The sequence below is a fragment of the Protobothrops mucrosquamatus genome, unplaced genomic scaffold (genome assembly GCF_001527695.2).
Source record: "Protobothrops mucrosquamatus isolate PMUCROS unplaced genomic scaffold, P.Mucros_1.0 scaffold1788, whole genome shotgun sequence".
Taxonomy (NCBI): Eukaryota; Metazoa; Chordata; class Lepidosauria; order Squamata; family Viperidae; genus Protobothrops; species Protobothrops mucrosquamatus.
The window spans coordinates 393694-408346 of record NW_015387926.1 but is presented as its reverse complement, the minus strand read 5'-3'; the positions used below and the strand labels follow the sequence as shown (position 1 = coordinate 408346).

Below are 14653 nucleotides of genomic sequence, written 5' to 3'. Positions count from 1 at the left end.
AAGAATACATAGCATACACACATTTATTCAAAGCATGTGAATAGTCTGGTTGTTATAGATTTCATTGCATGTAATTTCATGCAATTTGAGCTTTAACAATTAGTTACCTTTATTGACATCCCATAATATAGCTGTGTTGTCAACTGAGGCAGATGCCATATAATTTCCATCAGGAGTCCAGCAAATATCGTATACATCTTCCAGGTGACCTCTTAAAAGAAGCATAATAAAAAGAAACTGATAAAAAGGAAGTAAGTTATTAACGGGATGATGCTGGTAAATATTCTACCTAACTATTAAAATAGAGCTCAAGTACACAAGTAAGCCAGTCTTATATTGTTACAATTTTGTCATAATTAGCAACTTGGCTCAAGATACTATTTTATTCAGTGAAATTTCAATAAAAGCCAAGAAAGCTACCTTAAAGTTTTGATTACTGTCCAGTTTTCTTTGTTCAGCTGGTTATCATCCTCATCATCTTGAAATGCAACTGCTTCTAACTCCTTGTTGTCATTCAACTTCCATAATAAAATTGCAGCATCTGTGAACATTAATTTGTCTGAAAAATCTTTGGCAATTTCCCAACTATTATTTTATTATGATGTAGTATTACAAAATTTTATTTTGTTCCTTCAGGTCAGATTTTTACTCCTAGCAACTACCTGGACAAATCTTCAAAGTTTTCTTGGCAAGGATTTCTGGAAGCAGTTTACCATTGCCTCCTTCCTAGGACTGAGAATGACTGGCCTAAAGTCACCTTTGTGCCTAAGGCAGGACTAGAACTCATGTCTCCTGATTTCTAGCCTGATGCCTTAACCACAATAGTGGTTTATGAGGCTAGCCCAGGGGTAGGCAACCTCGGCTCTTTTATGACTCGTGGACTTCAACTCCCAGAATTCCTGAGCCAGGAATTCTGGCTCAGTTGAAGTCCACGAGTCATAAAAGAGCCGAGGTTGCCTACCCCTGGGCTAGCCACTACAGAATTAGAGTTAGGCATAGATAGAATTGCGGTCTATCTGGAATAAAACCTGTTGAATTTAATGGAACTTATTTCTGTGTAATATACAGTTCATGATTGAACTAAGCCAGGGCTTTTCAACCTTTTCACCCATTGTACCACTTTTAGGATATGGCAACATCCGAGGACCACCAGTCGCCTAGCAAGGTGTCAAAAACTTGATGACCAAAAAAAAAAAAAAGGAAAAAAGGAAAAAAGTGATAAAGTACTGGTAGTCCTCGACTTACAACAGTTCGCTTAGTGACTGTTTGAAGTTACAATGGCACTGAAAAAGTGCCCCCCAAGCCACAGCCGAGCAAGACAGCGCCCTGCTGGAGCCTGGCACTGATCCTGGCACTTCCACTGAGCCCTGACAGCCCCAAAGAAGCGCCAATCAGGTGGAAAGTGGCACTGATCCTGGCGCTTCCACTGAGCCCTGACAGCCCTGCAGCTCCAGCCATCTCTTGCTCAGGCTTGTGCGGTGCTGCCACCGGTTCAGCTCATTCCCCTCCCCCGCTACCACTTTTCTAGAATGGTCACGTACCACCTGCCAGGTGCCAATGTACCACAGGTGGTACCCGTACCACTGGTTGAAAAGACCTGAGCTAAGCAATACAATATATATCCCTCATCACTGAGTACTAAAACTCAGTGTAAAATTGGGATTTCTTTAGTTGTTTCTGGCCTTTTGTTTAAATTTGTCATCTGTAACACTCAGTTTATTTTCTCCTTGTTACACCAATGTACTATATGACTGCAGTAGAAAATTGTTTCCACAGCTCAATACAACAATTATGAAATACAGGAAAAAATTACATGTCAATTAAGAATAAGATTAGTACATTAGTAATTTAAGATATAGACCAGCGGTTCTCAACCTATGGGTCGCGACCCCATTTGGGGTNGCGCAGGGGGCGGAACCACGCATGCGCGGCGCTCCCGGGCAGGGAAAGTCCTCGACTTACGACCGGTTGGGTAGTCCTCGACTTACGACCGGTTTAGTCCTCGACTTACAACCGGTTTAGTCCTCGACTTACGACCGGTTGGGGGTCGCGGCATTAAAAAGGTTGAGAACCACTGATATAGACAGTATTACTACTATTGCAATTCCATTTCTCTAAATAACCTGATAACTTTATATTATTTTTAATGTTTAAAGAAAAGTATAATTGTCTTTTATAAGATTCTCAGATTGAAAAATAACCGTAACTGCCTTACAAGAAAAGCTATTGAGCTATTCCTTTATAAAGGTAAAAGCTTCCCCTGTCCAGTCGTTTCCGACTCTAGGGGGCCGTGCTTATCTCCATTTCTTAGGGAGGAAGCTAGTGTTGTCTGAAGATATTTTCCATAGTCATATGGCCAGCATGATTATACGCCGAGGTGCCCAGAACCTTCCAACCAATGTGGTACCTATTTATCTACTTGCATTTGCATGCTTTTGAACTGCTAGGTGAGCAGGAGTTGGGGCGAGCAAAGGGAGTTCATCCTATTGCACGGTGCTCAGGTCTCAAACCTGGACTATCAGCTTTCTGACAAACCTAAAGTCCTTAACTCATTCCTTTATAAATGGGAATAAATACAGTATATAAAATAAACACACCTATTTTCTTACTAAATGTTAAGAAATTTAAAATCAATATTTCAATGCCAACTTTACACATACCATCACCACCAGAAGCCAGAATTTCACCACTGGGAGCAAAACGTACGACATTCACTGCTTTGGTATGACGAGCTAAATTGGACAAGAATTCCACAATTGCTTTCCCATCTGGTCCTTTTTCTACTTTCCATATCTGGTTATAAAAACACAACATCCAAAGCAAAAATATCAGAATAACTAAAAAAAATGAAAATTCCCAAAAAAATCCTAATGATAACACAGTTTGAAAGTAGTACGTTATATATAAAATGTTATGATAAAACATTTTAACATTTTCACAATCAATTTGAATATATGTACAGAAATAAAATATTTGCTGTTCTATGAGCAAACTTCTAAATCTTTAGGGATATATACATAAAACTTTCCAGTTCCATAAATTAAAGTTTTCATATTGCAAGAGAACATGCAAAAATGTAGCAATATCATCGACATTTAACTCACACGAACAGTTGTATCTACGCCAGCTGAAGCCAGTCTATTGATTTTACCATCAGTTCCATGCTGGAAATCTAAGCTGTACACTGGCTCTTTGTTGTGCCATGCAATTTCACATGTAATTACTTTCATTCTGTAAAAAGTAGATAAAAAGTTTGAAGATAATTTTATTTTGATGGAAATTAGTATTGCCCAATGCATGGCTATCATTGTGGTCCTGTATATTTATGGTTTTAAACTTAAACATAAAACAGACCTACCATTCTGAAAAATACTAACCTAAACAATGGAAAACATATCAAAGAATTATGCCCTATGGCTTGTTATGTTATCTTACAAATATCACACAAATTAGCATTGTTGTAATTTATAGTATGTCAGTTGGATATTCTAGGCCTGTTCAAATGGCTGATAGACAGCTAATCATTTTTCCCTTTTTTCTTAGTTTCACCATATTCTACAACTTATAAATTTATAGAATAAAAATGCAAAGGTTTAAAAAGCCCAGTGTATGTAGTGATAGTGTTACAACCCTAGGGATTCTATGACAAGTAAAAGGAATGCTCTCATTTCTCACATATTGGTCTTTTCTCAATAGAACCATTCCATTATGGTTCTTTTGCTAAGGATTAAGATTCCTCAAAAGGAGAACAATGACAATGAAGCCATAAGATGAAAATTAAATTGTATATAATTAAAGCATACACATGAATATATTGTTAAAACAAAAGATGGCAACTCTGATTTCTCTTCAAATTGAATAAATCCTTCAGCTTTTACTAAGAAAAGCAAAAGTAGGACTGCTGAAACTTCAAGGAGACATAAGCCACAAGAAGACTAGAGCAAAGCTGGGTTTGCAAAAAATAACACTTTAAATTCTGTTCTTTCAGAAATGTTCAAAGCATTTAACTTACATTATCTGAACTTCTCTAAGGCACACAAGGGTTATGGTTGCAATACAAACAATGAAAGATGAGACACAGCAGCTTGTACAGACATCCATCCTCCTATCCATCTTCCCACCTCCGTTCATGACTGAGGCTGGTTATTATTCTCCTCGTTCATGGAATTTTAGACTTGGAAGCAGGGGGAAAGGATCCCAAACTCACACAAATAAAATGCTCTTCCATTTGTTTATAAACGCTTCTTGGAGTCAAGATCTGGATCCACGTTTATTGAGGATGCTATATTCTTAGCTAAATTAGCAAGCTCTTCACTCATTCATTTCTCTATTTTAAAACCCTTCCTTTAATCCTGGAGCCAAGTGCTACTTGTGTATCAACATATTACCTTGTTTTTTGATAAGTAACGAGGAGGAGGAGCGACCGTCTGAATCCAGAGAACTACTTTCTTGCACCATGTGCTGGGAAGGGACTCTTATTTAATCTAAAATAAACCTCCCCCATCTTAACCCTCGGCGAGTAGCCCAGCGCACCCACTTTTGTCCCGAAAAAAGGAAAACTTCCCCCGAACCTACCGACCCAGCACAATTTAGGGACGCAACCCTTTGTGACAGTTTCCGTATAAGAGTTTCCCTCCTACTGTGCCCGAGCCGCTTTCCCGCCCCTTCTCCGCACAAGCGAGAGATCCGTTCTTTCGTGCTCCCGACCCGGATTTTTGCTTTCGGGTCTGCCAGTTTCTTACCCCCCCACCCCGTAATACCTGCAGAAAGAATCAGCACAGAGGTCCAGTTGCCCCTCGAAACTAATTCAACTTCCCGCGCTCGCGTCTGCGCGTTGGAGTCATTGGGCGTCCAGAAGGAGGAGCAGGGCGCTCGGAGGCTTTCCTAGTTAGGGTGTCGAAAAACGCCACCTAGCGTCCGGGACGCGCCGCGCTTCGTCTCGCTAGCGCAGTGTTTCTCAACCTTGACAATTTTAAGGCATGTGGACTTCAACTCCCAGAATTCCACAGCCAGCAATGCTGGCTGTGGAATTCTGGGAGTTGAAGTCCACATGCCTTAAAATTGTCAAGGTTGAGAAACACTGCGCTAGGCTTTACTAGGCTTCCCCTGTCTGCAAGGGTAGCGTAGTTAAATCTATTGCAGCAGAATTTACAGGGTTGTGCGCTCCACTACATAATTGATGCCTAACCATTTAAAATGTATATATATATATATATCAATCACGGTAAACTTCTCTCATCTCTGCCTAATTTCCTGCAGAGCTTCGAGCACTATTTACCAAACTGTCAGAGGAAACTGGGTATCCAACAGCGGGATTTCCATTTTGACAAAACTTTTCATGTCACCCATTCAAATTATATAGTCCTTTGTGTTCTGCTGCATCAGATTCACTACCATAAGTTATAGTTTCAGACCCGATTTGATGCTCGAGTTTTACTTTTTAAAATAAAAAATATCCGATTTTATCAAAAACCTCTGTGATTCAGGCAGGTTTTGAATTATATAACGCCAGTGTTTTGGATTATATATTGACAGTGCATTTAAGAACGCATCCTGGCTAAAAACCATATCCAAAGTTTAAATATTAACACTGACAATTCTTCTGTTTTACCCAATTTATGCACTTCAACTTATTGCTCCAACTTTGGACATCAAAAGCAAACAAGCAATTTTATTCAATTGTCCCACATTTTCGAAAATTTGTGAAAACTTAGATCATCCTATACATGTGAAAGCTTAGATCATCCTGTTTACATTACAGAATTATGAGAACAAGCAATTACACATTTAAGCACAGTTTAGATACCACAGGCGAGTGTGTGAATTTGGTTCTACATTTCAATTTTCAGTGGTATTATCTTATATGGCACATTATTAACCACCTAATTTATATATGTACATATACAGTAAGTTAATTTTTTTTCAGTAAATACAACTCATAAACATTACTTTGGATACAGTAATGTATTTACCCAAGTGTTAACATTTTATCTATAACTGAGTACTGTATATATCTAATTATGCTTGACTGAACTAAGTTAATTGTAATGAGAACTAGCTATTAGGGAAAGAAAGCAAAATACAGGTAGTCCTTATTTAGAAAATGCCTCAGATATTATTTGCAAATAGGATGGCAATAAACAATTTAGGCTGCATTTCGATCACAGAAGCCTTCATTCTGAAACTGATTTTAAGATCTGGTCAGTTTCAGGCAGCAACTGCCTGAAGAACTCTAAGAGTTCTAAATCAAAGTCCCAGTGCTGAGCTTGTTAACTTGCCTTTTGTATTTTTTAGGGAAGCACTGTGCTGGGGAAACACCAGCTCACAGATAGTTTGTTTAGGCAATTTCTCTATCCTAGGAGTGGGCGAAAAGGAGGGGAAGGGGTTACAGGTCAGGCATAGGACACTGTATGGAAACTTTTATCTGAATGAGATGGCAGCATCCAGTGATCTTTGCAGTGTGGTTTGCTTAGCAAATATGTTGATAATGAACATTTTGTTGGGATGGCAGTCACTAAACAAGGACTACTGTACACTTTTCCAAATTCTTAGCACTTTTGCGCTGTTCATGTGCCCTGGCAAAGTAGGGAGGGAAACTTGAGAATGGAGCAGTTGGCAGCGTTCTGAAATGGCTGAAGAAATTATCCATTTTTTTCTTCCACGGCTCTCCAATTCATTTATGAATTCAATCCTCCTTTTGTAAGCTTCTTCCTCAACACAAAATTTGAACCTATTCTCTTTTGGGCAGGTTGTCCTATTGATAGAATCGTAAATGCTTTTACATTGTTTATTTCCAAATTTTTATTGGATTGATGGAATTAAAAAACACAGAAGTCAATATGTGTATGTGATTTATTGTTAGAAAAAATGTATTTGTGTATTTACATTTGTTCCTGTTATGCAGAACATGAGAATATGTTTTCACCATTCAATACAAAATATATACATTTCTCATTTTTTTCATGTAAATAAAAACTTATTTCCAGTTATTTACTTTTCTTCAAAGTGTAAATGTACAGTATAAATTTAAATAACGTTTTCCATACAGACAAGATTTATTTTACTCAGACTTTACAGTACATTCATCTATCAAACAATATTGTGAATAATGAACAATATATAACTTACAAAGTTAGGAAAAACAATGTGGAAAAAATAAACCCTTAAAACTTATTTTGATAACACTCATACCTATTCAACAAAACATGATCTGATAGTATAACAATCATTATGCAACACTCTTAATCAGTATTTATAATACATCATCAGGTATCAAAACTCAGAAATACTCATAGGCCACTATAAAATACTAGTAATTTGGGGAAAATGCTACTTGACAAAATTGCCAGTGTTTTTTAAAAGTAACTTTATAAAGGTATATAACACCATTTATAGTATCTGTGATTAATTTCTGAATGCGTTATAAAAATTAAATATATCTATAAGAAATGCTGAAAATTCAAAAGGGGTAATACAATGCACCTGTAGTGACATTTGAAGCCTTTGAAATTAGGATAAAACTTGATATGGAGTTAAGACTGTGGACTGTCTTTCTGTTAATAGTACCACACATGCACATTTTGATTTTCACCAGCTATGCTAAATAAAATATTAACCCAAGTTTTATTTCCAATTTAACAATGACAAGTATCCTTCTTCCCTGTCACCACAAACCCCAGAAAGCAGAGTGTCTATAGTTCCTTCACAGATCTTGCTTTCAGGAGCTGCTATTTGCCACAGCTATTGTCATAACCACAATAGTGGTTATGAAACAATTCCTTCCACAATGTCTTCATTCAAGACATTCACTGTTTGTGGCACTATTAACACTTTGAAAATCTAGCTGAAACATTTCAAGAATATATTTAACTCCTAAATAATTTGGATATTTTTTTTTTTGCAGATTTGAAGCTTCACAATAGAATACAAATTTGAGCAAAGCATGATGTGGCAGTGAAGAAAACATTAAGTACTATTAATTTCATTCATATGTTCTACAACTTGTCCTAGAATTTCATCAACTACATCAACGTCGTAGTTCACTTGTTTCAAGTCAAGATCGGGCATTATTGTTGCCAGTAGCAGTCCCACATTAACTCGCAGTGATCGCAACTTCAGGCTACAGAAAAGACAACATTGAGTACATTAGTTAAAATGTTTTACATACAGCTTTTACATACAATTGTACATACAACTTCAACACTTAATATATTTCCTGAGCATTTTATTTTTTCCTTATTTTTTTAAGGTATTCTAAAATATATATTAAAGTACCCCACCTTAAAGTGCATCTTGACAATGTGGTTACTGAACAGCTTTAAATAAATTTAGTTCTGAACTAAAATGAGTTAAGAATTGCTCTGCTCTTCAGAACAAAGTTTCAGCTTTTCCAGAAATCTTGACAAATTGTAATATTTTGTACAAGGAGTTTTGTTTAACATTTTCAATCACAAAGGATAAAAATTGTGAGAAGTGCCCTGCTTAAATCACTTATATGCTTAAGAGCATAATTTAGAATGTAAATTATTAGTGTTTCTTTTGGCTGACCATAGTACAGTGCAAAACATTTTTTGTTTATACTATTTTCAATTCAAAATACTTAAAACTGGTCAAAACATATGTTTAAAATAAGAACGATTGGTGGATATTCTGAATTTGAAAAGCTTTAACTCACAATATACTGCACACTCCTAACAGACATGTGGATGGATTAAGGAGGTAAAATTTTAGGTGAAAATCATTACGGAGTAGATCAGTGGTTCTCAACCTTTTCTTAACCTTTAAATGTTAAGATTTAAATCATAACATTTCTTCAAGTCTTCACGGACCTCGTGGGTCTGCAGACCACATGTGTAGATAGAAGTTGGAACCACTGGAGTAGATAGAATTTTCAGATATTAATGAAGATTTTAATACGCTTTTTCATGGATATAAAAAAAATCTACCTTTCCCCATCAGAATAATTTACAGGTCCTTCAAGATTACTAGCCACAGAATCATTTGTTTGTGTAACGGTTTGTGGAACAGAAGCTTTTAACTGTCCAATTTCTGTTTTTAGCTCTTCACACTGAAAATGCAGTTGGTTTTTTTCCATTTCAAGGAGTTCAATCTGAAAGAGATAAGTCAAAACTTTCCATTCAAAATATTCACAACTCTGTGTGTATTTCAGGTTGTGCAAACTATGTGTATTTCAGGTTGTGCAAATTTTTCAAGAGGTTCACAATGCTTAAGACTGCATAGATAATTTCTAAGTTGTTTCATGGCGGCAACTTCTAAAAGTTTGCATGCAAGATTTGCAAACAATGCAGCTATTTTAACAATTCAGAAAGAGTATGTACTTATATGCATTGTGAAGTACCTTTTTAAAGGCTCTGCACAGTTAAATACAAGTAAGTTGGGGAAGCAAGTTTTTAATATATTATTGTTGTTGTTTAGTGTTATCGTTAGACCCCTGGCTTTAAAGTTTTGAACACTATGCACAAAATACCTAGGAACGGAATGGGATATGTTATTAGTGGGATGTCATGCAAAAACAAAACAAAACCCCTACACTGACTGAATTTTCAATACGTTTTTATGGTACAGTTTATGGTACAGCTTATTTATATTAAAGGAGACCAAATAAGTTCTCTTGTATACAAATATATAAAAGAAATAAGAAAGCCCAAAGAAAGAATGGAAGCAAACAACCAGACGTTCTCCAGATTTTTTTAAAATAAGTATTCTCAACAATTCTCTTTATTTCATAGCTTGACTATGGCTGAAGAGAGTTGTAATCATAAATATGTCAAAAATATTAGACTATAATACTAAATACTGATATAGTATTATCCAATACAGTACTGCATATTGAGCTTGTTTTTGTTTAAATACAATTCAGATGACCTTCCAAAAGTTAAAGATAGGTAGGTAGGTTGATGGATAGACAGACACAATCTTCTTTCTCATTGGCTGCCAGTCTTCCAACATTCAGAAGTTGAACAAATGCAGATCGAAATATGGAATCAAATTTTACTGTTTTTTAAAAATGAGGGAAGCCACAAGGAGCTGTTTGAATTTTGGCCAAAATATTAATCTTGCCATATCAGTCTATAACACTAGTGGTTTAATTTAATTTAATATTCAAAATATAAGCAACTGTAATATTTAGTTTATTAATATCACAAAACTGTTTTTTAACAAATTCCAATAAACACAAACCTATGCACACTTGGAATAAATCCAATGGAAGACTTATAATTCATATGTTTACTACTGTGCCTCTTGGGATGTTATATTAATGAAAATGCAAATTGCTATCTTGGGAAAGCAATTCTTAACTTTAGACTATATGAACTGAAAAAAACCCCCAATTTTATATATGAATTCAACACTTAATTCCTCTGTTGTTATTTGACTTCGGAAAACAGGGCTGTACAAATTTTTGTCAAATCGCCGAATCCTCAATGTGAAGGCCAGCTTTTGGGCTGTGAGCGTTTAAAGTAATGTAAGTATTATCGTGTTTCCCCGAAAATAAGACCGGGTTTTGTTGGGGTTTTTTTTCCTCCAAAAGAGGCATCAGATCTTATTTCCGGCATAGGCCTTACCTCACCTCCAACACCAACAGCCCCACCCAGCTGGTCCACTTCTTCAGGAGCTGAAGTTGCATTCCCGCCTGCATTTTGCAGTCAGGCCTTCCCAGAAGGCCTAAGCAGTCAAGTACCGAGCTATAGATTCAATCCATAACTTGGTGCTCGGCTGCTGAGGTCTTGCAGAACTCAGCTATAGATTGAATCCATAGCTCGGTTCTTGGCTGCACAGGCCTTCCGGAAAGCCCTATGACTGAGAAATGCAGGCCTGGGGCCGGCAAGGAGAGGCCTGGCTGCAAGGTAAATGGGTGCAGGGGGGGGAAAGCTCCACACCCACACCCCCGCCCTAGCTTGATTTTTAGGTGTGTGCCTCGCCCCAAAATTAGGGCTTATTTTTGGGATAAGGCTTATATTAGGCCCACCCCTAAAAATCAAGCTGGGGCTTATTGTTGGTGTAGGCCAGGGGTAGGCCTTACTTTTGGGGAAACACAGTAGCAACTAGCCAATCTTACCTAATGTCAAAAAAATTAAGCAGAACTAGACCTTACAAATAGTACTTAGATAAAATACTAGGGTTTCAAGATAAACAATTTGTCCACGAAGCCACTAGGAAACAAGACTGAATCAAAGACTTCATTTTTATGTATTGTTGACTACTCTACTCTATTTAGGAAATAAGAACCACAAAGTTGATGTCTTGCATTAGTTTGTTAGATTAAATGACCAATACCATATTTATATCAAAATGGGCCAGCTCTTTACTTACCTAGCTTTCTGTTTCTTATCAGATGAAATTTGACAGAACCCACTGAAGTAGAAATAATGCACTTTTATTTAGACTGAAGTCCTACTAAATAATTATGTATTTATTAATACTAATGGGATTTTGAGAAAAATAAAAGTGTTATACACAAGGTGCAGGATAAATCCTGACAAATGCAGCTTGAGAGTAAATTAAGTTGCAATGCATCAATCCTACCACATAAATATTTTTTTTTATTTATAAATTTTATTGGTTTTTAAAACATAAACAAAATAAAAAGTGCAGTATTACAATAACTGCAAAAACTGAGAAAAAAATAGCTACAATCAACTTGATTTATTACATACGTATTTGTAAACGTACCTCATTTTTATACTGATCTCTTTCAATACTGCACTTGTCCAGCTGTCTGAAAACATCATCCAGCTGTACAGCCATCTCATCGACTTCAGTTTTCCTTTCACTGTTTCTACACTTAGTGCATTCAGATTTTAAATTCTGTAATGTAGTATATAATTTTTTCAGCCTTTTCATCTCATTCAGTGCCTGCTCATAGAGAATCAAAATCTCCTCTGGACTTCTTCCTTTAATTTTTTCTAGTTCTTCATCTGATAGAATGCTATTTGTTTCCGTTGACTGATGGCACATTTCCTTTTTCATTTGTTTATCATTCATTTCCACAATTTTTTGCTCCAATGTCTTTACTTCTTTGAACAACGTTTTACACTGTTCTTCATATTTTTCTTTTTCATTTTTGGCTAACTGCAACCGAAAATTTAATTCATTTATTTTGCTGTCCACATCCCCCAAAGCAGGCTCAGAAATGCCAGCAGGTTCTAATACGGTCAATTCAGGCTCCAATCTGGATAGCTGATTCTTTTCAACACTGACCTCTTCTTCTTCCTTCTTTACTGCAAGCCACTCTACTTCTGTTTGTGTGGCTGCAGTTCCTTTTGTACATTCTACTTCTGAGCAAGCATCTTTGCTTTTGGAATCTTCTCCATCACCCCCAATATAATCTAAATTGGCACCACCTTCAACTTTTACTATTTTGATGTCACAGTCTTCTGTTGCAGGCTTTGGAGTACTGTTCTCCTCCAAAATGATGACATCATTGTCGTCATCATCTTTTTTGTTCTCAAATGCTTGGCTAGTCACCCGCGTGATCTTAATTTGCAGTGGTACATCAGAATTGGTACGTTTTCGTTTAAGCCTACAGAAACAGCAAGAGATGTATATTATACCAACATTTGAAAAGTAACATTGTGTTTGTTTGTATTGCTTTCTAAATAGAAAGTCCATTTAAAGAGAGATAATAAATTGAAAGGTTCTTGTAAAGGGTGGGCCTACACACTTACAGAAAGGACAAACAGCTGGATATTGGTAGTTAATGCCTCTTATGGGTGGGAGAGGTACCAGTTGCCAGTAGAATGGTATGTTGGTTTGCCCACTGAAGAGACATGGTATCTAAACTCAAGTTAAATAAAATAGTGTGACTACTCATTCAGAAGCCTGTTTTTCCTAGAACTGTAGCAACTTTGCCCCTTTATAGGATTGTGCTCCCCCAAATGAACCAATCTGTGGCAACTTAGATAATATAGCTTGATAATGTAGCCTGAGTAGAGTCACTCATACCTGTCATTTGTCAAATTACTGTTGATTGCTGTAATTTACTTTATATGAGATAGCCTTGAAAATACCCAGAAGTTTCAGTTAATCTATATAAATAAAAATGTAAATGCTCGTTTGTTCAAAATCTTAAATCTCCGAAAGTTCTTCACCGATTGCTTTGAAATTTTGACACAACGTTGCATTCAAATATGTGCGTTTTTATATACCTACTATTATATAGATGTCACACCTGTGACAGGTAAAAACATGCTTTTTTTAAAAAAACAGCACCATCTGTTGGACGTAAAAGCAACACACGCAGACTGAGCCACAGCAACGCGTGGCCGGGTACAGCTAGTGAAAAATATAACTGATTGTGTGCTACTTGTACCTGCTATTGTCATGTTACACTGCTGATATGGGAGCAGCACTGGTTGTTAATTTATTTAGCAGTTCAAGTTGCTTATTGTTATCTATAAAACCCTATGTAATTGGGCAACTGGGTATCATTAAGACTATCTATCCCATGACAAACTTGCTTACCCAATATGTACAGAGTGTGCTTTACTCGGTGGGAAGAAGCAGATATTTTATTTGGTGTCTTCCTACTTTGGAACAGTCTGTCCTTCTCTCTCATGGTCTTTGAAAGACAAACTCAACAGAGAAAGAGTTTGCCTAAAAATGGCTTTGGCTGACATTAAAACAATGACGATGCTTAAAGCAGAGTTTATTTAAAAAGCTAACACAGCTTGAAGAACACAGCAGAGAAACCTCAGGACCAACAGGCAAGCAGGCTGCTAAAATTGCTGCAGATGCTGAATTAATAGAATCAAGACTAATAATTAAAAGGGAAAATCAGGTTAGTGGGGGGGGGGAGTAGTTACTAAGGGATTCTGCTTTTGCTTATGTAAACAAGATCACTAAATAAATTTTCTCCTGACGCCCTATTAGTGGGTAGAAACTTATATCTCTATCCCTGCCTCACCTGCACAACTACAATAAACTTGGCTCAAATCATACACTTAAAGGGCAAGGGGTTTTCCCTTTCCTCTTCCAGAATTGTGGAATATTGGTAGGCTTTCAGAGATTATTACATTACTATTTTGATAGAGATAGGGTGCCATCAATGCTATATCAAGTCACATTAGGAAATAAATATATATTGTATTAAAATATATATGGGGATGTATTGATAGATAGTTATATTATTATGTAGAACCAGCAAATGATTGAAATGGTATAAAAGTTGCATTAAAAAATAAATGTACTGACCTATTTTCAGAATCTGAATGTGGAGAAGATACCGGTGTATCTGATATATTTAAAGTCCTGTTTAGAGGTGTACTTGAAGTTTCTACATGCAATCTTGAAATACTTTCATCCATTGCTGGGGATGCATTCGACAAGACGGATGATGTTTGCAAATACATTTCATTATATATCTGTAGAAAATGCATCATTTCATAACAATTAGAGAGGAATCACTTTTCTTAAAATATTTCCCTTTAAAGTGGTGATATATAACTAGAACAGATAATACCAGGATAATTACTTTATTTTTTTTACCTCACAACTGTTTGAATTAGATGTCAAATAGAACATAAAATGTTCACCGAATATATTTATACATATAAATATAGTCTATGACAGTGGTGGCAAACCTATGGCACAGGTGCCAGAGGTGGCACTCGGAGCCCTCTCTGTGGGCACA

The 14653-nt window shown here is 36.4% G+C and overlaps 2 protein-coding genes across 2 annotated transcripts in view; both read right to left on the bottom strand.

The window, feature by feature from the left end:
- CHAF1B (chromatin assembly factor 1 subunit B) overlaps positions 1-3230 on the bottom strand; it is a 24069-nt gene extending 20839 nt beyond the window's left edge. The window contains exons 1-4 of the mRNA XM_015823178.1: positions 3105-3230; positions 2661-2793; positions 421-541; positions 108-211 (exon numbers count right to left, since the gene is read on the bottom strand). Of these exons, the coding sequence (XP_015678664.1) occupies positions 108-211; positions 421-541; positions 2661-2793; positions 3105-3230 (484 nt within the window). The remainder of the gene's footprint in view (positions 1-107; positions 212-420; positions 542-2660; positions 2794-3104) is intronic.
- Positions 3231-6834: 3604 nt separating this feature from the next.
- MORC3 (MORC family CW-type zinc finger 3) overlaps positions 6835-14653 on the bottom strand; it is a 37073-nt gene continuing 29254 nt past the window's right edge. The window contains exons 14-17 of the mRNA XM_015823176.1: positions 14215-14384; positions 11695-12544; positions 8946-9109; positions 6835-8119 (exon numbers count right to left, since the gene is read on the bottom strand). Coding sequence (XP_015678662.1) covers positions 7966-8119; positions 8946-9109; positions 11695-12544; positions 14215-14384 — 1338 coding nt within the window. The 3' untranslated portion in view covers positions 6835-7965. The remainder of the gene's footprint in view (positions 8120-8945; positions 9110-11694; positions 12545-14214; positions 14385-14653) is intronic.